This window comes from Lathyrus oleraceus, chromosome 4 (assembly GCF_024323335.1).
Source record: "Lathyrus oleraceus cultivar Zhongwan6 chromosome 4, CAAS_Psat_ZW6_1.0, whole genome shotgun sequence".
Taxonomy (NCBI): Eukaryota; Viridiplantae; Streptophyta; class Magnoliopsida; order Fabales; family Fabaceae; genus Lathyrus; species Lathyrus oleraceus.
In genome coordinates this window covers 473,702,354-473,727,005 of record NC_066582.1, presented here as the reverse complement: position 1 = coordinate 473,727,005, position 24,652 = coordinate 473,702,354, and the positions used below count along the sequence as shown (strand labels likewise).

Below are 24,652 nucleotides of genomic sequence, written 5' to 3'. Positions count from 1 at the left end.
TGTATGATGCAAATGGAAATCTAGACTTGAAGACTCCTATTCTAAAAAATAGAACCTTTGAGATTGAGCTTCATGTATTGGAACACAAATTTCAAACGCTAGTGGTAAACAGGAAAGAATGGATATGCTACTATAGGCTCAAACATTTCAAATTTAGAGATCTCAATATCATGAAGAAAAAAACAGGGTTTTAGGTTACCTACAATTTAAGTTCCATCAGAAGTATGTGAAGAGTGTGAACAATCCAAGCAACATAGGAGCAATTTCAATAAAGATGCACAAAGTAAGACTAATTTCACTATTGAGGTGTTGTATTATAATGTTTGTGGACAAATTTAAGTTGATTCAATTGGAAGTAACAAATACTTGTTATATTTATTGATGATTTTAGTAGAAAATTGAGGAGTTATTTGCTAAAGAATAAAAGTGAAGTGTAAGAAGTGTTTGAAAAGTTTAAGTCTATGGTAGAGATACAAAATGGTCACAAGATTAAAACACTAAGTCCTAATGAAGGAGGTGAGTATGCCAAATGTTTTTGTTGTTTTATGTTATAAAGAATGGATAGTGATCATAATGTAATGCCACCATATACACCAAAAAAAATGATAATATTGGGAGAAAAAAATTATGAATGTGGCAATAAGAATGCCAAAGAGAAAACACTTGCCAAAATAATAATGGGAAAAAAGTTGTGTCCATTGCCACCTATGTGTTAAACAAATGTCCAACCAGGAGGTTGAAAAGGTAAAACACATAAAGAATGTTGTTCGAAAAAAGACCCAGGTTAAGAAATCTAAAGGTATTATACTTACAAGGTATCATCCAATTAGTGGTTACAAACTCTATGATCCTATGAGCAAACATGTGGTGATCAATAAACCTGTAATTATTGATGAAATGAAGGAATGAGGTTGATGCAACAATAAAGAAAAGAATTTAGTAAGAGGAATGTTTAAAGACTCAAATTCTAACAATGAAACACAAGTATAAACTGACACAAGAATCTATAGACAAATAAACATGTCTGTTCAAGATTGTGAAATGATTTCAAATGATAAAGTAACAAAAGACGACAAGCTTGTTCACATTAAATTATTTGTAGAATATGAGCCTTTGAATATGAATATTTCATTGAAAGATCCTAAGTGGATATCTGCAATTGAGGAGGAAGTGGAATCAATTGAAAATAACAACATAAGAGACATTTGTCCTACCTCAAGAAAAGAAATCAATTGGTATTAAGCGGGTATATAAGGTGAAATTGAAAGTTAAAAGTGAAGTAGTTAGGTACAAGATCACATTAGTTGCTAGGGGATTTCTTCAAAGGAAAGACATCGATTTTGAAGAAGTTTTTGCACTAGTTGCCAAAATTAAGACGATAAAACTAGTCGTTGTTATAATCAGTATTAACAATTGGTTTATGTATCAGATGAATGTGAAATTTTCTTTTCTAAATAGACCCTTAGATAAAGAGATCTTTTGTTGTACAACCTCTTGGTTTTGATGAGAAGAATCAAGAATCAAAGCCTTGCAAATTGAGAAAAAGCTCAAACAGGAAATTAGAGTATGCTAGAGTATGGAACAAAAAGATAAACATGGTCATATATAAAATTGGTTTAGTTAAGTGTGTGTTGAACAATGATTCTGCATTAGAAAAGACACTAAAAAAGGGGGGGTGATTATTATATGTCTTTATGTGGATAACTTGTTAGTAAAGGGTAACAATGAATCCTAAATAAGTGATTTCAAGAAGGACATGATGAAGGTATTTCATATGGCTGTCTTAGATCACATTTCATATTTCTTCGATGCAAAGTTTCAAAGAATTTATAGAGGGGTGATCATGCATCAAAAGAAACACACTAAGAGATTTGGGATGAAGCATTACAATCATGTTCTAACCTTTTCCAGCGTAGTATACAATGAAGAAATTATGAGTGAATTTATGAAGAGACCAAAATCATCACGTCTAGAAGCAACAAAGAGGAACTTAAGATACATCAAAGACACAATTGATAGTAGCATCATAATTCTAATAGTTTGTTACAAAAGAAGCTACAAATTACATCAATACCCTAATTCAAATTGGTACGGTGACATAGATGACATAAAATCTATTACATAGTGCATCCTTTTAGTTGGAGGAACATTAATCACTTAGTGCTCAAGAATTAGTAGTAACACTATCGATCATCTTGTAAAGTGGAGTATATAGTAGTTTTTTTGAGTCCTTCAAATTGAGTAATTGATGAGTCTTATTTAAATATTTAATGAAATACACCATATTACGGCAATCAAAATAGCAATATCTATGTTATTAAATTTCATCATATATGAAAAAAATTAAACACACAAAGATGCAGTTTTATGATTTGAACTAACAAGTAAACAAACGAAAATTGAAATAAAGCATATGAAGAGAGTTACTATGGAAGTGTTTCGATTTTCCATTTGCAATGTTTGTTAAGATCGATAAATTAAAATCTAATATATATTCAATTAATAATTTTATGGTAGATAGTCTTATAAATTTGGAGGCATGTTTTGATTTTGAAGGTTAATTTTAGGGTCGATAAATTAACTTTAGTGTTGTGCGTGCATTTCTTTGTAGATTATCATTTAGAGTTTTATCAATTTTTAATAAATATAATGTTAAAAAAAGAAAAAAAAATTATAGTATCTATTTGTTTAATTTGAATAAAACAACTTATTATTGATTTCATTAACTCAGACAGAACACGACGTAAGTGACATCCATGGCACCGACAACATTTGTATAAAAAAAATAATCAAATTGAATTTAAAATATTTATTTGTTATTTTATAGAAATCAATGCCGTTCTATCTTAGTCTCCCCCTTCACCTGCAACATTTGACATCTCAATCTGAGTTGTAGAAGAAAAACTAATTATATTGTATTGATTTGATAATAAAATAATTTAGTTAAAATATTTGTATTAAAGTATAAAATAATTGGTGAATTGAAATATAACAAATAAATTTTTTTTAAAAGAAAAATAATTAATATTATATTATTAATTAAAAAATAATAATAATTTGAAAAAGAAAACATTGCATAAGAAACACTTAAAATGAATTTATAAGGAGAGAAATAATAATCACACTCATATACATGTAGTAAAAAATTGAATCATGACTTAATGTAAAAAGAAAATTAATATGCTGAAAAATTTTAATGTAAAATTTTCTTATTTTTAAATTATTAAATATATTTGATTTTGCAGTAATGTGAAATTGAGTTACTCTTCTTCTTCTTCTTCTTCTTCACAGTTCCAAGTTCAGACAAACCAAAACCCCTTCTTCACTCCTCACACAGATCCACAACCATCTTTCTCTCTCCAACACTTCATTCTCTCTCTCACTCTCTCTCTAAAATGTCTCCTATAGCTACTCTCGTTACCACTCTCTTCCTCATCATATTTCTCCAAACACAAGCTTCCGTTCACGATTACAGAAGCGAAACTTTCTCTGTCAAAGGTAACGCCTTTGTCGTCCATGGAGGCAGCGAAGGAATTTACTCATCTACCCTCAATGAAACTTCCGTCTCACCTTCAATTCCCGACTCTTTCATTAGGTACTTCCACTTCACATCCCTTTTTGGGGTTTTTCTCTTTCGCTTAAATGTCTTTCCTTTTTACGTTTTTCTTCATTTCATTACACTCTCTTGGGTAGTTACATCATGCCAGATTTAGAATTCTTTTACATGTTTCTTCAATTTCTATATTCAGCTTTTCAGTGCAGTGTGTGTTTGTAGATTGTTAGTTAAAAGTAGCATTTGTTATAAGCTGATTATTTCACAGTTTGATTTTGATACATTGAAATGTAAAAAGATATTATGCTGATTTTTTTGTTAATTGGGATTTTATTTTGTTATATAAAAACCAGGTTTGATAAAGTCACATTCCGTAGAAACAAGGAATTATCAAACTTTAGCTCATGGCCGATTCAAGCTGTTGTTTTTGAAGTTGAAGATAGAGAGATGATTGGTGGTTCGGCCTATGGGGGTCAACGGGCCGTTTGTTGCACTGGTGATCTGGCTAAACTCGGTGTGTGCAATGAAGGGCGTGTCATTCACCGTCCTTCTACCACCGTGAATTCGGATTGGCCTCAAGTTTTTGGTGTTGCTTTCGAGATGGACGATGAAGTGGCAGAGCTGCCGTTGAAATCTATACAGATCACGAAAACTGGGATGTATAATTTGTATTTCATTCATTGTGATCCGAGGCTTAAGGAATTGGTTGTAGAAGGGAAAACTGTATGGAAGAATCCATCGGGTTATCTTCCCGGTAGAATGGCACCGATGAAAATTTTCTTCCAGTTCATGTCTTTCGCGTATGTGTTGCTTGGTGTGTTTTGGTTCTTTCAATATGTTAGATTTTGGAAGGAAATATTTCCACTGCAAAACTGCATCACACTAGTGATAACACTAGGAATGTTTGAGATGGCTTTTTGGTACTTTGACTATGCTGAATTTAGCGAAACAGGAGTCAGGCCAACCGGGACGACCATATGGGCAGTTACGTTTGGAACTGTTAAGAGAACTATTGCACGGTTGATCATTTTGATCGTTTCAATGGGCTACGGTGTTGTGAGACCTACCCTTGGAGGCCTTACATCGAAGGTTGTTATGCTTGGTGGAACCTTCTTTGTTGCATCTGAAGTTCTTGAATTGGTAGAACATGTTGGTGCAATAAGTGATCTTTCGGGTAAAGCAAAACTTTTTTTGGTTCTTCCCGCTGCGGTATTAGATGTGTTCTTCATTCTTTGGATTTTCACTTCATTGTCTGCAACGTTAAATAAACTTCAGGTACTCTCATCAACAAACAAGTCTATAATATCATGATATATTCTTGTTTCATGAAAAATCATGTGAACCTTTTCTTACGTTTCACATATAGTAGTTATTTCTCGAAGATGTAACATAAAATGCTTATGCAACGTGACAGGCTAGAAGGATGATGATAAAATTAGATATGTATCGGAAGTTCACCAATGCTTTGGCAGTAGCTGTGGTGGTATCTGTGGGATGGATATGTTATGAGGTAATTCCCGAGCAGAAACACATTTCAATTACTTTCTATACTAACTATGCCTAGTTTTGATGATTGAGTCGAGCTCCATTGGTTTATGAAATCAGATGCTATGAATAAATTAAAAGGAATTTTAGTCTAGACTAGATCAAGAAATGTTCGGCAAAATAGAATATCATTAAGTTTTCGATATTTCTTGCGCTTACCTTACCAAGTTTCTTTCAGCTGTATTTCAAATCAAATGATATATACAATGAGCAATGGCAAAATGCTTGGATCATCCCAGCCTTTTGGCAAGTTCTATCCTACTCTCTCCTGTGTGTCATCTGTGTTCTCTGGGCACCATCTCAAAATTCAACGCGGTAAAATTCGCACCTCCGTCTTTACTTCCGTATTGTGATTTATGGCCTACTTTTATCGATTTATTTGAGTTTATCTACTGACATAAGCACTTGTGAAACTGTTTGGGAACAACTTATGACAAGACGAGCTTTCTCTCCCATGCTCTATGTTCATATACCTCATTTGTATCTCACCTTTGTTGCTGTTCTTGACAGATATGCTTACCGTGACGATGGGAGCGAGGAGTTTGACAGAGATGATACTACTTTGACGCTCATAAAACCGTCGTCTATTTCAACAAAGGATGTTAGAAGTGTTCCAGATGTAAGGCCAGTACAAGACAACAATGGAACTTCAAATGATGATTTAGAAGAAGATAAAAGAGAATAAGCTAGAATATAGCCTTGGTTCTATAGTTCCATTGTATCCTTAGCTCTATAACTCTTTTCTTTTATTGAAAATTAGCTCTAAAACTCTTTCCTTTTATTTATTATTTTTCTGATTAGTCTTCTTTGTTCTTAATCTGTTAGCACAGTTACTTGTGAGTCTGAATTCCATGATAGAAGTATAGTTCAGTTCAGTTCAGTTTTCTAGTACAAAGAAACTTTCTTCAATTATGAAGTATTTTTTATGTATATCATTATTATTATTATTATCCATGTGCATGGAAGCATACATGTGGGGGACACTTTCTATAACTTTTTTTTCTTTTTCAAGTTTCCAGCTGGATACATTTTACTAATGACTATTATATGGATTGATGATGAAAGGGGTTCAGGATCCTATTCCTTTTTAGTTCGTTTTCACATTGTTCTAATTTTTTATATATTGAATTGTTTTAAATCCTCTTCCATTTCAATTATGCCATTTAAAATATCAAACTTTCACTCAATAAAAAGTCCTAGTTCTCTTCAAAGTTGAATCTCAGCTAAGAAAATTCATTTGGATTTGTTGAAGAATATTTACAGATGTTCTTGTGAATATTCTTATAGCAAATATTTAGAGAAAAGAGTAATTTATGTGCATATAATCGGTTCGTATACTAGTGTAACCGGTAACATATTGGAACTTTTATGTAAAAACTGAGTCAAAAGCAAAGTGCGATTACACCTGTGTAGTTTTCCCTAGTTTCAGCTACTATAACATAATATAACCGGTTTGCATAATTGCAATAATTAGTTAATTGTACCTCATCATGTTTTTTTTATTTTTTATTTTTTTTTATTTTATGATTGAAAAGATTGTATATTTTCATCCTTAATTATTACTCTTTCTCATTCTTCCTCCCTCTCTACACTCAATTATTCACCATTTTCATTAACCTTGTGATTCTAAGTTTCAATATTTGACATTAAGAGGCAGTTTCGATACATCAAACACCTAGTATGCAAACATGGCTTATATCCTAATTCTCGATGCAAAGAATTACGATAAATGGTGCAAACAAGTGAAGGTGTTATTTGGCTATCAAGATGTTCTTGAAATGATCAAATGAAGTAACTACACTTGTAGAAGATGCACAACGATCTAAGCATAAGAAGGAGAAGACGATAGATTTTAATGCGTTGTTTTTTATCCATCAATGTGTGGATGTGAATAATTTTGAAAAAGTTGGTGATTGCAAATCATCGAAGCAAGCGGGGAAAATTTTGGAGAAGACGAAGGTTGTGAGGTTACAAACTCACAAATGCCAGATTGAGTTGATTCAAATGGAGGAGAAGGAGACCATAAATGATTTCACGACGAGAATTACTCGGTTGGTGAACGAGTGGAGATTCTCTCCGGTGAAAAATTAACTACATGTTGTCCAATGATTATTTATGTCATTAAACTAATTTTTTTTATTAATTTTATAACCTAAAATAAAGTAAAATGAACCATTGAGATTACACTGAACAAAAAAATAACGGGAGAGGGTCATTTCCTGTTTGTGAACCAAGCAAAGGTGTATGGAGAAACAATCACATAGCAATATGTTGTCGCGAAAATTTTGCGTTCTGACGCCAAGATTTGACAATTTGGTGGTTGCGATTGAGGAACCAGAGGATCTTGAAACGACGAGCAAAGAGAAGCTGCGAATCTCTCTTGAAGCACATGAGTAGAGAATGGAGGAAATGAATGTTGATATGGCAAAAATGGAGATCTCTTTGCAAGCCTGTTTTAATAAGAGAGGCAAGAAGGCGAAATGAAATTTATCCATGAGTAAAGGTAGAGGGAACTTTCAGAATTTTGATGGAAGAGAGTCCTAAAATTTCAAGAATTCAACATTCCCAAAGGGTGAAAACAGTGAGAATAGGGCTGCTGGATCAAACAACTCTAGAAGAGGCAATCTAGGAGGAAGAAAGATGGTTGATAAAAGTAGTGTGCAGTGCTATAATTGTCAAAAGCTTGACCATTTTGCATGAGAATGTAATGCTAAAAAGAAAGAACTTCAAGAAGATGAAGTTAGAGTTTCACGCCAAGTGTTCGATGAGGACACGCTTGGTCATGATTACAGAAGGAGAATGCAGCAACAACAAGTTGCAAGACATCAACAACAATTTGAAAAACGCTGCAGAATTAAAGTGTAATCGGTTGCAGTTTTATGCCAACTGGTTACATGCTAAAGAAAATGCAATGGTAACTTTGAAGGAAGAAGTGCAATGCAGACACTAATGGTATTTGGACTTCATATGTTCAACGCATATGACAAGAAATAATGATTGGTTTGTTACAATCAATCGTGCCATGAAGAACAAAGTTAAGTTTGTGGATGATACCACTCTAGCGGCAGAAGGGGTCAGTGATGTATCGATCAAGAGAAGGGATGATGGACATTATTTGATAAATGATGTATTGTATATCACCGTAATCAAGTGTAATCTTCTAAGTATTGATCATTTGCTTGAGAAGGCTTACCAGATTCATATGGAGAACAAGACATTACGCATTATGGATGCAAACGGGGTTTTGATCTTAAAATATCCTATGGCTCCAAATAGAACTTTCAAAGTTGAGTTGAAGTTTATTGAGCATAGTTGTCTTGCTACTGCAACTAGTAGAGAATAGTTGTTATGGCACGATAGGGTTGGGCATCTCAACTTTAGAGATCTCAATGCCTTGAAAAATAACGGAATGAGGACGAAGCTGCCATTGAATAACATACCGGCTGAAATTTGTGAAGAATGTGTGCAAGAGAATCGACATAAAGAAAAATTAAGCAAGGATGCATGTTTTAGAACCAAGTGTCACCTTAAAGTGATGTATTCAGATGTGTGTGGACCGATGCAAGTTGATTCGATTGGTGGAAATATATATTTTGTCGCATTTATTGATCATAGTAGAAAACTATTGACGTACCTAATCAAGAGAAAGAATGAGGTACTTGAAGTGTTTAAAAAGTTCAAGTCCATGGTTGAAAGGCAAAGTGGTCACAAAATCAAAGTTCTCAAACCGGATGTATTTAATGTAATTTTTGGTAAATAAGCGATAGTCTTAAAAATTGTTACTTGCAGGATTGACTAGTGAACCCTAGAACATATTGTGCGTAAATTCTACAAGTGGTTTTTGAATGTTCATAAGTTCGACAAATAAACTATAAATTAAGTAAAGTTGCCGACTGGGTCAGAGAAAAGAACTGGAGTAAAATAAATATAAAGACAATGAAAGCAAAGTAAATGTTCAATAAATGACGCAAATGGTTTCAATTAAATGAGTAAAAGATGGCGTGCAAGATCATATATTGCCTCACAAACTTATTTTTCTCTTTGAAATGGATACTTTAAGTTCTACAAAGTTTTTGTATATGATTTGTCACCCCTCAATCCCTACGCAGATACTATCTATATATACTAGTGAAAATATATTTGTTTTTGACAATTGTGACTCGCATGCTCAACATGTACCCTTCTATGTGGTCTTGGGGCAAATGACAGACTCCCACATGTCTTCAATGCCCATATATCTTTAAATGACGGTTACTTGATCTTATCCTTTTGTAAGTGGTCATAATCGAAGTCTTAGCCATCTTTCAACATTTCCCAATATATGCTAAGTTCCACAAATGTGAAAACAAACATGTCGAAGTTGACCAAACATTGGTTGAACAAAATATCACCAAGTAACTTCAAACCTGACCATATCTCTTCTTGACATTAACTTTTCTTCGTCAAACTAGCGATGTCGAAAATATTGGCTAACAAATGCCACTTTCGGCCGAGTCTTCACCGAAAGAGAAAGGTGGCATTTTTTTAAAAGACTTTCGACATTATTCAAAGTAGTGTGCTGACGTCACTGAAATCATGACAACTTTTCCTAAATGTATCCTCAGTGCCATACCTGTACATGTGTTATCATTACTCCACTTTTTTGTCTAATTAGTACGACCATCACACAAATACTCGGGACTAGGGAGGACAATTACGTCCAACTAATCTTTTTCGTCTACGAAAGAATGAACTAGATTCGATTATTTAATGTATATTAAAACTGACGACGAGTACTCAAACGATATGCTAAGTACGACCATTATTGAAATACTCGGGGACTGGGTAAGATAGTTACGTCCATCCAATCTTTTTTCAACCGATTATTTATTGCAAAAAAAAGGTTTTCAAAACGATTAAATTTGAAAACAAGAACTTGATGAGATCAAGTGTTTGATTCACATTATTTTGAAGAAAAAAGGTTTGATTCTGATAGAAAAAGGTTTTTTAATTTGGTTTTGAAAATCTTGATATTGATTAAGAGTTTTTATTTTAAAATGTTTGATTTTATTTATTAAAGTATTTTTTATTAATTAAACTAATTAATTAAAAAATAAAATAAAACAAATGATGGGAAGGGGTGCAAGTTTTATATGAGAGTGATACAAGAATAAAAGAAATTGGGCTAAAGGTCCACTTAAATAAACAAGAAAAAACAATGTAAATAAAAACGAAGTAGCAAATAAAACAAAAGTGGGGGCGTGAATAGTATAAGACACATGGTTGCAAGGCCCAATCAACATGACCAAGGGATTCAATATCGTTGACTCAACCTCATGCATTAGATCAGCTTGCCAACGAGATCTAAGGGTCCATAAAAGAAGGCATGGTGTGTTATGGTGGGGTCCCTGCATGGGACTCCAGGTTAAATACCAAAGTATATAGATCTTGTGGTTCAAAGGAAAGCCACATGTTATCCATGAAATATGGAAGGAGATTAAAAGAATGAGAAGGTGCACATGATTAACATTCCATTTTCCTTTTTCTCTTATCAAATTATTTCCACTCTCCCTCTTTCAACACGCAAACACGATTCAACGTGAATTTACATGTCTTTTTGATTAAACAAGGCAGTGTGATGAACAACAAATGAACATTTGAAGAACATGTTCATCTTCAATCTAGATTCTAACACAAACTCGTCAAATCCAAAATCTCACAACGCAAACTGCTCTCAATTTTACCTCACGATTACGAATCCAGCTAGGGATGTTCATGGGTACAGACCAACTTGCAAATTCACTCACCCAACCCAATTCAACCAAATTATGTACGTGTCTAACCCGAACTAACCAATTCAAACCCATTGGTATTTGGTTCGGATAACATGTTTGAATTTTTAAATCCACAAACCCGAAATCCAACCCATTGATATTTCACGTTATTTTTATTTTATTTTATTTATAAATTATCTAGCATAATTCTTATAATGCATATATATTTTTAATATAATTATAGTTTTTATTAATTGTAAAAGCCTAAGTCTAAATCAAATTTGAGAGATCAAATTTATTTATTCAAAGAGATATATATCTTACTTTTTAAATTATACTTTACATCATTTATATATTTTTCTAACTTGATCTGAATCGTAAAATAGTTTTTAGGTATTAACTGGTAATATTTTTTAAATATTTTTGTAAAATAAATGTGTTAATTAAATTGATATTTTATTTAAAATTTAAAAATTATATTTAGTGGATGACCTACGAACCCAACCCAACCTAATTCATTGATGAGTGGGTTGGTTTGGTTCGAATTTAGTCTTATAAATATGGGTTGACTACTCAACCCAAACTAAATACTATTGATTGGGTCGGGTATGGAATTTAATGAAATTAGACCTAACCCAACCCACAACACCCATAAACCCAACGTCGATTTATCAAACAATTCAAGATAAACATAAATCTTTCATTTCCCTAAGCGGAACCTTAACCTCGTTTCTCAATGATTTTGCACAAATTACAACATATTACAAAAATTGAAAGCAGTAGAAATGGTAAATACGCAAATAAATACATGAATAGACATGAAAAAGTTGAAGGAAACGGTGAAAGAAAAACCTCGTCGGAACCTGGATTCTCCAGGTCTCCGACAAGAGCTCCGGCAAGACCACAACCTTCAGGTACGTTCTTATTCTCCATCTCCTTCTTTTCTTCCTCGTTTCCCTTTTCTGAATCTCCTTCTTCTTTTCTTCCATGGGATGATGCAGGAGGTAGCTCAAAGCTTGAGATTTTCAATCATAAAACTCTCCAATGTTTTATGAAAATGAGCTCTAAAGTGATGTGGTTTGAAATTTTCGATAAGGATTTTTTTAGGTATTCTTTTAGAATGAATGAATGGTGGTTTTTATAAGATATTTGAGGGAGTGTAGTGATCCTGGGAGGCGAGCTTTGAAGGGAAAGGTGTAAGTGTGTGAAGGAGTTTTGGGGGGAATTGCAATGTGGCGAGTTTAAAGCGTGAGTGTAGGGTAGTAAAATTTGCGTCACTTGGTGAGCAAAGTGTGATTTTGAATATGTATGTATATGCCGCTATGGAATTAATGTATAATGTATGTATGTAGTAAGGATAAATGGATGTAAAGGGAGTTGTATGGCTTTAATTAAATTTATGTAAGTTGGATGTATAGGATTAGAATGTTGGATGTGAATGAATGCTTTTTTTTATTTTTTTATTTTTTTTTCTCCTTTGAATTCAACTAATGAAGAGGTAATAATATGTGATGATGAATGGAGTGAAATTTATTTATTTGTATGATGGATAATGGAAATGAAATGGTAAAGATGACAGTCATAATGTAAAATAGAGAATAGACTTTGGTTTATGTTTGAATAATAATGCTGATGATATTACTAATAGTTTTTGTATTTTATGATGCAAAAAGTGTCATGGGAAATGATATAAAATAATGAATGAAATAAATCAATGGACTTTCTATTTATTTTTTAAACATGATTTTAAAATGATCAAATTATAAAATGCAATGGAATGAAAATGATCAATCTTAAAACCCTAACTTTCATCTTGACCTTGACTTTATTGGAAAAATATAATGAATGCAAAAATATAAATGAATTAAGAAAAATGAATAGAGAGAATGGGGAAGACAAAATTAGAATATGACACATGAGTGTATTTCTTAAAAATATCTAATTTCACTGTCTAAAATGTGATTATTATAGTATATTTTTGTAATTTTTAAGAAGAAACATTGTTAGACTAATTTATGGAGAGTGTGACTCACTTGCGAATAAATGAGGTGTGTAAAGAAATGCATTCACAAGTATACTTCTAAAATTTTATTGGATAATTTTAAGTTTTAATAGAGACTCTTCATCAATAAAGTCGAAAGAACAACCACATAACTTTCAAAGTTGAAGTGATATATATATATATATATATATATATATATATTATATATATATATATATATATATATATATATATATATATATATATATATATATATATATATATAGAGAGAGAGAGAGAGAGAGAGAGAGAGAGAGAGAGAGAGAGAGAGAGAGAGAGAGAGAGAGAGAGAGAGAGAGAGAGAGAGAGAGAGAGAGAGAGAGAGAGAGAGAGAGAGAGAGAAGAGAGAGAGAGAGAGAGAGAGAGAGAGAGAGAGAGAGAGAGAGAGAGAGAGAGAGAGAGAGAGAGAGAGAGAGAGAGAGAGAGAGAGAGAGAGAGAGAGAGAGAGAGAGAGAGAGAGAGAGAGAGAGAGAGAGTTTAATTGAAATGCACTGACAGTGTAAAGATATTTTACACTGTCAGTTAATCACAGCCATTCATTTTTTAGAGAAGTTTGACTTTTTCTATAATCACATGTAAAGTAACCCAAACGGATGATTGTGATGTATTGAGGATGTAAAATTTTTTACACTGACAGTGCATAACAATTAATCTCATATATATATATATATATATATATATATATATATATATATATATATATATATATATATATTATATATATATATATATATATATATATATATATATATATATAATATATATATATATATATATATATATATATATATATATATATATATATATATATATATATATATATTAAGTGGTAATATTTTGTTTTAAAATATATAGTTAATATTATAATTATAAAATAAAAAATAAAAAATAAATATAAATTTGTCAATGATCCCGTGAAAACAAAACAAATTTGAAACATAATAGTAAATGTTGTGGGTTAAATTATCTTGAATTTATTTTTTCTAATAATTGTTGTTGCATCCATTTTTTCTATTATTTTTGCGGGTTGATCCTCCTGATTTCATTTTTTTAAATGACTGGTGTACGTTGGATCCCTCTGATTTCATTTTTTTTTTAAATCACTGTTGCATTCATTTTTTTATTTTGTATCCATTTTTTCTATTTATTATTGTATATATTTTTTTTATTATTATGATAAATGTTAGTGATTTAAACTATTTAAAGATGAATAGAAAATATAAAAATTAAATAAAATTGAAGATTTAATATTCTTTCTTTCATTTTTTAATTATTGTTTATTTTTATTTTGTAATTGTTAATTTTTATTTTTTATTTATAATTTTATTTATTAATTGTTTAAGAATATTTTGGAGACAGATTTAATGATGAATTCACTTCAAAAAATATATTTTGAGAAAGATTCTTTTTAAGTAATTAGAAAAATTAAGTTGTATGAATTATTTTTTTATAATTTAAATAATAATTTGATTTTTATTGTTGTTTGATTTGGTTAATATATAATTGTATTTTTTATATATATATTTTTTAATTTAAGCCTTTTAAAATTAGAATAGGTTTCTGGATTGATTAGGCCGGTCTTGGATAATGACACATGTGATTAGATTTAACTTATTTATTTTTTAAAATTATTATGATCGTTTCCGTGTCTGTATCGTATACAATGTTGGTATCGTGTACGATGTTGAAAGCGCGCATACCGTTAAAACTCTCGTTGATTTTGTAAATATGGAAGGAGGTATTCATGTGAATGTATAAAGAATTTTTGTATTCTTTTTTAAAATATTTGGCAAACGATCGTTCTTTCTTTATTAATTTTATCATTTCATGCACATTTTTAACAATTATTTTTGCACATTTTAAATCAAAATTATAAATAATTAACAATATAATATAATCACCCCATTTTATTATGCAATTCTATTCATGACTTATAGATTATCCTTAATACATTATATATTTAGTAATATATATCACTCATATTTTAAAGAGTTTAATGCTTATGCAGCATCAAATAAAGAAATTTTTCTGGTCATCTAATAAAAAATCGTCAATATGCCAAATAATTCAAGACGTTTTAAATTAACAATATGATGCAATGAAATGCACATCGTTCATGGGATAATGTGTAAAATAATTAAATTGTGCATCTCTTATTTTCTCTATTTTAAAACTAAAACTGAATGACATAATAGATTGGTGGTTTTTATAGAACTATTTACACCTTGAGTAAATATCTATTAATCTTTTATTTAATTATATATTCTGCTAAATCAGTCATCAATATCATAATTTTATGTAGCCAGTGTGTGGGGTTTGTGTGTGTGGGATATGAGCGGGAAATCGAGTTTCACATGAGGTAGGGATGCGTATCCAAATTTCAACTCCGATGTAAAACGGATGCAGGGTAGGGTACAATTTGCCGGAGATGTGGCCTCTGCTGCCATGCCTATTCTCTCTTTTGTCTTTCTTCTTTGGACAAGGATTCTCAGTTGTAGGGTCAATCACATGTGTCAGTTTAAAATCAAACGACTCAAACCACATTCACAATCAGTTCAAAAATAAATTGGACCTTTCATTGAGATCAGATTGTCGAAAGCAATGAATATGTCATACAAAATCATTGAGAGAGAAACCTATCCTCTCCAAGATCATTGACACAGTTGAATTACTAAAATACAAATAGTTGGGTGATGTATATTTGTTGCTCCATTCTATAACTCGAGCTATAAGGATGTGTAATATCAACAACTGAAATAATCACAATAGAAAAAGGATACAAACAAATCGTAGAAAGATGAAACATATCTAAGATTTCAGTTTCAACATGCATCTTATCTATAAGTTCCAAAACTATCACATTTTATAGATTAGAATTCCTTTTTAAGCTACAAAAGAGACAGCTTTCTGAGTGACCTTAAGAGTAATAATTAACAAAACCACACAAACAACAATAAATACCAATATAAACAAAATGAAGAAACAAAATCTAGAATGTGGTATGAAATCAAATAACATGCTTACATGAAGCAGCATTCAGGCTGAGGGCTTCTTCGGCTTTTCATAAGCCATACCAATCTCACAGGATTAAAATATTTTTCATTATTCCTGAGAAGAATCCTTGACGGCGAATCATGGAAGCACTCGAGATAGAGAGCTTGCGATAGAAATCTCGGATTAACCAGCAGCAGCACTAAAACGACCTGAACACTCCGGTGAAAAAAATTAAAAGAATATTTTGTCCTAGCTTCTAATAAGTTGCAAAAAACCTTCACTCCATCATCACTGAGATCTCCTTCTCGTGTGCTGCGAAACAGGAATCCCTTCGAAAAAATCCAAAACAGCATCCTCCAGATCCTCGACAGAATACTTAATGTAATTCTCCGGATGTCTTCCGCTCTCTATATGACTCCTGAACCGACCAAGGAACGATCTATACGCAGGAAGTAGTTTCTCTGATATAGATATCCGAAGCTCCTCCCTAAGTTGTGAATCCGGTATCAACCAAACAGCTTGAGTCCTATGTACCTCCTCAAACATAGCATTGAAAGCCTTAAACCTTTCCCTCAAAGCACTTCTCGACACCCCAGAAGAAAATCCACCACTCCCGTGCAACCCTTCATCCCTCAAACAATACAAAACCCTAACCCACGTTGCTCTCTGATAGCTAGTAGCAGCCTGTCGAAACTTCCCAGTCAACTTCTTCAAATAATCGTCGCCGATCATTTCCCTCAATTCCGGCGACCCTCTAACCTTCTGAACAATATAGTGAACATTGTTCATAATAAACAAATGACTCAAAGAAGCATCTTTATAATGCTTTGACTTCCCATCTAAATTGAATTGCAATATAACAATAATCCAAATCAAATGAATAGCCAAAGGCGGTTTCCCTTCGAGTTCATCGAAATCCATATCAGGATTCAAAGGATCATATCTAGGACCCGTGGAAGGCTTCGAAACTATAAGCTCATACAAAGTCTGCTTATAATCAGAGATCAAGCTTATGTAATTCATCACATACCTAGTCAAAGGATGAATCGTTCCACCTGGAACCGGAACCTTAGAAGGCTCCTTCAAAACAGCATTTTCAAATTCAGATAAAATCCCTCTAGCAGCTTCCGCTAACCGCGACAAAATCTCCGCCGCCTGAACCCGAATCGATTCAGACGACTTCGAATCAAAAACAACATCAATATCAGGTATCAAATCCATCAAAGCATCATGAAGGTCAAGAATCTTAAACAATTTCTCAGGCGACCTACGACTAATACTAATCGCTTCAGCAAAATTGAAAAGCTGAATTGCAGGACCTTTAACAGTTTCCATAAAACAAGCATCATCAATGGAAGTACCAATTCCTTCAAAAATTTGTTCACAGAGTCTCTTTTCACTAGCGAAAAGCGTTCGAACACAAACCTTTGCAGCTCTAATCCATCTCCGAATCTTCGTTTCCAGCTGCTCCCAATCCAATCTCTGAACATCACCTATGCTTAGTTTCTCAACACCGAGTTTCTTGAAATTCAAATCCACAGCCGATTTTCTCACACTTCCGTAAACCTGAATGCATTCACGGAGATAACCGGAGGAAATCATTCTATCGGCGATACATCGGAGATCGGAAACCGCTTCGGAAGGTATCAGATCGATCTCACGGATGCTGCTAGTCGAACGGTAGCTTGAAGAAGTCGCAGTAGTAGCAACAGAGCAAGTACTATCAAAACGCAGAAGCTTATCGTCGTTTTGGTCATCATCTTCGTTTTCTTCATCGTCGTCGTTTTTGAAGTCCTGATGTCGTTTTGTCGTGGAAGAAGAGAACGAAGAGTCTTCATCTAAGGGAGGGTCGATTGAGTTGGTATGAGAGATAAGGATGTTACGAAACTCGTCTTCCAAGCGAGCCATGGCGATCTGGATGGTGGAGGAGGGTTTGGAGTGGTGGTTATCGGAGAGAGAGGCGGAGGATATGGAGCGTTGGATTTCATCGACGGCTTGGAGGTAAAGATCGATTTCGTCGCGGTTTGTTGAGTGATCGAAGATCATTTTTTCACGAGCTTCTTCGGAGGCGGTGGAGTCCCATCGGAGGATGATTTTTTGAGCGGTTTCTAGAGGGAGATTCTCCGGCGAGGACATTATTGGGAGGGGGTGTGGGAAAAGAGAGAGAGAGGTGAAGGAGTAACTGTGTGAGAGATGAGAGAGTTGATATTTTGGATTGTTTTGAATGAAAAGTGGAAAAATGAGAGACTGCGGAAAGGTTGGCGTATTTTGTCTGAATTGGATTTAGAGCATCTATCTACTGTATCTAAATCATTGTATGGGTTGTGTAACTTGTGTTGTGTTGGTTAAATAACAATTTTAGATCAATTTTGAGATATCTTTTCAGAGGTTAATAAATGATTAACCATACTAGTAGATTATACAAAAGTTACTTCTCTTTTTCTTTTTGAGAATATTAAAAAAAAAATCACATTAATTATATTAAAACTTTGAAAATAATTTATATAGAATTATTTTTAGAATCACATTTCTTATTTACATGTCGATGTTTATTGAGATGAATTATATTATATTTTAAATTTAATAGAGAATTACAAATAAACATAAATAAAAAACTTATTTAAACTGTCTTATAAAATATAAGAATAATCTTCTTTTAAATTATTATTTTCATTTATTTACTTTATACTATAAATAAATAATTTATTTTCACTATTTTTTGTTTAAGTGATCCGTTCGATGAATGAACACAACAAATATTTTAAACACACTGTAACGAATCTAAAAAATATTTTAAACTACATTGAATCAGACGATGTATTACAACTAAACAACTAATCATCTTGTTAATTTATATTAATATTTCCAATTTACTAATCTAATAATGTATTTTTCCTTACGGTTTATCTGGAGGTCATATCTAGGTTTCGACCATGAGATTAATCCCGAGGATGCTACATCTTGAACTACAAAAACAACGATCATCAGGTTCACTACTATGGAGATGCACCATAGTGACCGTGTTAAACTGTAGTTCGGCATGCAACAACAAATCTCAAATCCTCTGACGTGTTTGGGACAATGTCATCAACTTATAGTCTATGTCCAATGGGATTTTCACGATTGGAAAGAGTTCGCTAAGGATGTGTGTCGTTAATGGAAGCACCGACATCAACAGACCATAAACGAACCTATCATGCCAGACAATTCTAGACCAACTCAAAATTATTTGAATTGGTATAGATCGGTTACAACAACACAACTTGTGTTTGAATCAGGGTATTTGATCGACCCACGCCTACGAGTTTCTTCATCATATACTCAACAACCAACCACACAACATTACCAAACCCAACAACATTGTCAATCCACCCAAACCCAACAACAAACGCCACAACATTACCATACCACATACACCTAACAGTCAACTGAACATGATTACGAAACCACATACACCCAAACCCAATGACAAACGCCACAACATTACCATACCACATACACCTAACAGCCAACTGAACATGATTACGAAACCACATACATCCAAACCCAACAACAAACGCCACAACATTACCATACCAGATACACCTAACAACCAGCTGAACATGATTACGAAACCACATACACCCAAACCTGCGACCAATTCATGCCACACACTCAAACCGAAAACCAAGAGCATGTCACCACCACACCTTACTAAAGCACCGACGAGGCATATGATATCACCACATCCTACCATAACACCAACCAATACACTCAAACATCACACCACCAAAACACCTTAAGCATCACACCGCCAAAACACCCTACCAACACATGTCTTTCAAACACCATAACAATCATTCCTTTGTTTCCAAAACGAAACAATATCACAATTCAACCAACCAGCCCGCCCACACGTACCACAACCAACATGACTCAACTACGACAACATGGGCACCGAACACGACTACGGTAGCACGTGCTACTCAGAAGATATGATAAATAATTTGTTAGATAACACTAATATCTCATGAACCTCGCACCAAACAGCCCAGGTTCAGGCGAATAATCGAAAATCTCAAACACCTTAGAAAAATTATGGGAGGCCTCGGCGACAAAAGAATGTGTGAGGGTGTGTAACCGGTGGACATTAAGATCGAATGGATCATTGAAATTCTCTTAGATTATTATGTAATTCTATTTTATAGAATAATATTAGAATTTAATTTTTTTAATTTAACATTTAATTGTTATTATTTTGTTGTTAATTTAATTACAAAAACTAATCAAATACATATAAGAGTCATGGTTACTGACGTCTGCTCTTAAGTTTCAAAAACATGCGTCCATAACATTGACATGATACTAGTGCATGCGCCAGAGATCATGGCGCATGCGTTAATTTATAGTGCATGTGTCAGTAGTATTAGCACATCCTCTTTGTGATGATTTTTTTTTGTTTAAAACACGATTAGTTTAATAAATAATTTGAAATATTGGTTATTTGATTATTTTATTTAAAAATGTAGTTTTTTTTAAAAGTCAAATATTTAACCACTTAAAAATATCAAATCAAACACATACAAAGAAATAACATTAAAATAAATAAATTTATTAACATTTTCAAGCCAAATATTTAACTCATTAATTTACAAGATAATTAATGAATAAAGAACAATACTTCATCATCCGTTTATCCTCCTTAACAAGTTTCTTCTCCACCTCATCAATTGTTCTTCTCATCTTACATATCCTAACAACTAACACATAGTTGTTCTCATACAAATTAAAAAGTTTTTAAATCTATTACAGAGTATCACCATCCAATGAAGAAACAAATTACAAAAAAGAGTAATTTTCCTATTACCAATATTCTAATAACATTATTTGCAACCCATATATCAACTCTCACACTCATTCTTCATCCTAGGTCGTTCAATTCTTGGTGTCCAAACTGGATCTCATCAACATACACTCCAATTTGAGAGGGGGTGTTAAAATATAGGATAATTTGTTTATTTTTCCTTTTTTTCTAGCTTGTTGTTTGTATTGTTTTTCTGGTGGTTCAGTCAACTTTACCGTTGAAATATTTCTCTAACTTTGCTATTGGTTAGTTTAGGTTGTATAAGGTCTATATAAACTAGCCTGCATTTTCTCTGTTTTTTTAACTGAATACAATATTAATTTTTCAATTCAATTCTTATTCCTTTATTGTGATCATGGAGATCACAATTTAACATGGTGTCAAGAGCAGATCCAAGGGCTCTTGTTTACTTTTTATTTTTTGATTTTCTGTTTTCCTTTCCTTATCAGCCACGCTGCTTTTCTTGATTGCACAGTCCACGTGCCTCATTCTTATTAGCTTCTTTCTCTTTCATGTTATCTTGTTTCAGCTTTCATTGCTTTTGTCTTCTTTCTCTCTCCAAAGATTCGTTCTTTTTCCCTTTCACCTCCCATAAACCCTAATTCTTTCTCCTTTCTTGTTCTTGTTTCATTGTCACAATCACGGCCTCCGATGACGAATCCATTGGCAACGAAATCCCTACTGCCACTAACAACACCAATTCAAACACTAATAATGGCAATTCCACTACCACTACTCAATGGAGCTATCAAACTGATATACCTGATCCTTTTTTTATGCACCCCTCCGATAACCCTGGCCATGCCATAGTCACCCCCACCCTCACCAATTCAAACTATCATACTTGGTCTCTCTTAATTCGTGTTGTGTTTCACTCGAAAAATAAATTAGGGTTCACCGATGGAACCCTAATTCCCCCATCTTTTAATGATCGTAAATCCATGGCCTAGGATCGTTGCAACACTATGGTCATGGCTTGGATCACAAACTCCATCACTTCTGATATTGCTGAGAGCATTCTATGGATGGGAACGACTCAAGATATCTGGGACGAACTGAAAGAGCGTTATCATCAAGGCGACGTCTTTCACATCTCTGATTTGTAAGAAGAAACTTATGTTCTAAGACAATGTGATCTTTCTATTAATCAATACTTCACTACACTTAAGAAAATGTGACATGAACTTGACAACTTTAGGCATATTCCTTCTTGCACCTGCACTTTTTCCTGTTTCTGTAATCTTCTTTCCACCATTAAGACCTATCGTGACAATGATCAAGTTATTTGATTCCTCAAAGGTCTTAATGAACAATATGCGCTGGTTCGCTCACAGGTTATGCTTATGCCACCTATCCCTCACATTAACAAGGTGTTTGCGATATTGATCCAACAAGAGCGACAACACGTCTCTACAATTGAATCATACAAGCTCAATGATCAACTTCACAAATTTTAGCTTAAACATTGAGCCAATTATCCTAATTTCAAGCCTACAAGCTATGGTAGAGGTAAAAGTTTAAAGGTCTGTTTTTTTGTAATAAGCAAGATCACACTGTAGAAGTTTGCTTCAAGAAGCATGGTCTTCCACCATACATGAAGACATTCAACCTTGCACAAGCCTTTGATGACCATACTACAGGTGATACTTAAGATGACCATGTTGTTGCTCAAACTGTTGCTTCCATTTTCACTTTGGACCAACAAAAGTCTCCTCTAACTCTCATTCAACAGGCACCTCAGTCACCCCAAACTAGCATTCATCAATTGCATACACACGTACCAGAACCCTTGGGTAATTATCACCCTAAATCATATTTTTCTTCTTTTGATAAACATGCATGGATATTGGACAATGGAGCCACTGATCACGTGTGTCACTCTAGTTCCATGTTTATCACCTTATTGAAATCCCTGTCATCCTTATTAACCCTCCCAATGACGCCTTTATAAAAACTTTTTACTCAGGCACCATTCATTTTAACAAGTCCTTTTATTTGGATCGTTTTCTATACATTCCTAATTTTCATACAAATATTATTTCCATTCCTTGCATAATTGTTGCTCTAGATTGTACTATTTACTTCAATTTGCCCAAATGCTTAATACAGGGGAACCATACCCTTAGGACGATTGGTACAGTTGAACTCACCCATGGTCTATACATGCTTACTTCCCCCTTGATTCTTATTCCCCCTCATTAGCCTTTGTCTAATACTGTTTTTAGTGGTAGCAATGATTATTGTCTTAACATTGTAAACAATAGTGACCTATGACACTTTCGTCTAGATTACCCTTCACATGAATCTATCATACACATTAATAAAAAAAACTCCTTTTCATTTATCAGCTAAATCCTCTCCTGTTTGTGATACTTGCTTTATGGCGAAATAAAAACGCTTGCCCTTCACTAACAGCGCTACTAACTTCATTGCTTGCTTTGACATTGTCCACATAGCCATATGGGGTCCCATTTCCACCCCATATATGCTTGGTCACAAGTACTTTCTTACTATTGTAGATGATCACAGTAGGTTTTATTGGATATTTTTAATGATACTTAAGTCTGAAACTTCAAATTTAATTCAATTTTTTGTTCACTTAATCCAAACTTAATTTTACCAAACTATACGGGCAATAAGTGTTGGTGTAAGCCCTAGAGGCCAATACTTATGGTACTTGTATCGAATTATTTATTAATAATAAAAGGTTTTTTCTTTATTATATTTATCTAATAAAGTCCCTAGAATAGATATTTCGTTTAATGTATCAAGTGTGACTTAATCATGAGATCACATTAAACATAAGGACATTATTCTTAAAGTATCCATAGTCGAGCTTTATTGTGAAGTGGGATAACATTAAAGCATTAAGACTATTATGTGTATAGACTGATGATCACATCTCATGGATCATGGATAAGGAGTTATCAAGTCTTAAACATAGGTATGAATATTAAGAGTAATATTTATACTGGATTGACTCGCTATGATAATACTATATAGAATGTTATGCAAAGTGTCATAAGTTATTCTCATGGTGATAATGATGTATGCCACCCTTCGACCTGAAACCACTATGGACCCTAGATGTAGAGTTGAGTGCCTTATTGCTGATCAAACATTATCCGTAACTGGATGACCACAAAGACAGTTGATGGGTACTCCACGAAGCATGCTAAGGGACATGAGTGACCTAGATGGAATTTGCGCATCCTGCGTAACAGGATAAATGTCTATGGGCCCAATATTGAACTGGACAAGGATGACATGGTCTATGCCTTGTGTTCAATATAGACATAAGGGCAAAAGGGTAATTGTACACGTAAGTATTATCACAAAAGGATTTGTCAGATCACATGACATTTTCGTGTCTTGGGTAGCAGTGATGTGTTGCTAGATACCGCTCACTGTTTATTATGTTAAATACGTGATTTAATATAATTGTCAATGCCGCGAAAACCTACAGGGTCACACACAAAAGGACGGATTGATGAGAGATAGAGTAACTAAGGAATATCGTAATGTACGGTGCACTTAAGTGAATTGTAGAACATCATAAGGTATGGTGTACTTAAGTAGAATACGAAATATGGTAAAGTACCACGCGCTTAAGTGATTTTGGCATATTATAAGATATGGGCCACATACACTTGAGTGGGATTTTTAGCTTGCAGCCCACACAAGTGATTCTATAAATAGAACCCTTGTGTAGAAGCATTTGTGCAGTTGCAATTTCGTTTCTCTCTCTCTCTCTCTCTCTCTCTCTCTCTCTCTCTCTCTCTCCCTCTCTCACTCAAAGCCTTCATTGGTAGCAGCTAGCACTGAGATTGAAGGAATCCGTTCGTGTGGACTGAGTAGAGGCGTTGTCATCGTTCAACCTTCGTGATCGCTTCGTAGATCTGCATCAAAGGTTACAATCGCCA

The 24,652-nt window shown here is 33.4% G+C and overlaps 2 protein-coding genes across 2 annotated transcripts; one reads left to right on the top strand and one right to left on the bottom strand.

The window, feature by feature from the left end:
- The first annotated feature begins 3,238 nt into the window (after window positions 1–3,238).
- On the top strand, window positions 3,239–6,048 carry LOC127076246 (uncharacterized). Its single transcript, XM_051017845.1, has 5 exons — window positions 3,239–3,595; window positions 3,907–4,828; window positions 4,968–5,063; window positions 5,277–5,413; window positions 5,609–6,048. Exons 1-5 carry the CDS (start codon window positions 3,396–3,398, stop codon window positions 5,781–5,783), a joined length of 1,530 nt encoding a protein of 509 aa, XP_050873802.1. The 5' UTR covers window positions 3,239–3,395; the 3' UTR covers window positions 5,784–6,048.
- A 9,634-nt stretch (window positions 6,049–15,682) lies between these two features.
- On the bottom strand, window positions 15,683–18,207 carry LOC127076245 (exocyst complex component EXO70A1). The gene has a single exon (XM_051017844.1). The coding sequence runs from the start codon at window positions 18,020–18,022 to the stop codon at window positions 16,175–16,177; it is 1,848 nt and encodes a 615-aa protein (XP_050873801.1). The 5' UTR covers window positions 18,023–18,207; the 3' UTR covers window positions 15,683–16,174.
- Window positions 18,208–24,652: the final 6,445 nt, after the last annotated feature.

Bases quoted from the DNA above. Each gene is read 5' to 3' on its own strand.
- LOC127076246 (XM_051017845.1), top strand. From the start codon at position 3,396: ATGTCTCCTATAGCTACTCTCGTTACCACTCTCTTCCTCATCATATTT. The intron at 3,596-3,906 runs GTACTTCCACTT...TATAAAAACCAG, and splicing joins ATTCCCGACTCTTTCATTAG to GTTTGATAAAGTCACATTCC. The intron at 5,414-5,608 runs GTAAAATTCGCA...TGTTCTTGACAG, and splicing joins CCATCTCAAAATTCAACGCG to ATATGCTTACCGTGACGATG.
- LOC127076245 (XM_051017844.1), bottom strand. From the start codon at position 18,022: ATGTCCTCGCCGGAGAATCTCCCTCTAGAAACCGCTCAAAAAATCATC.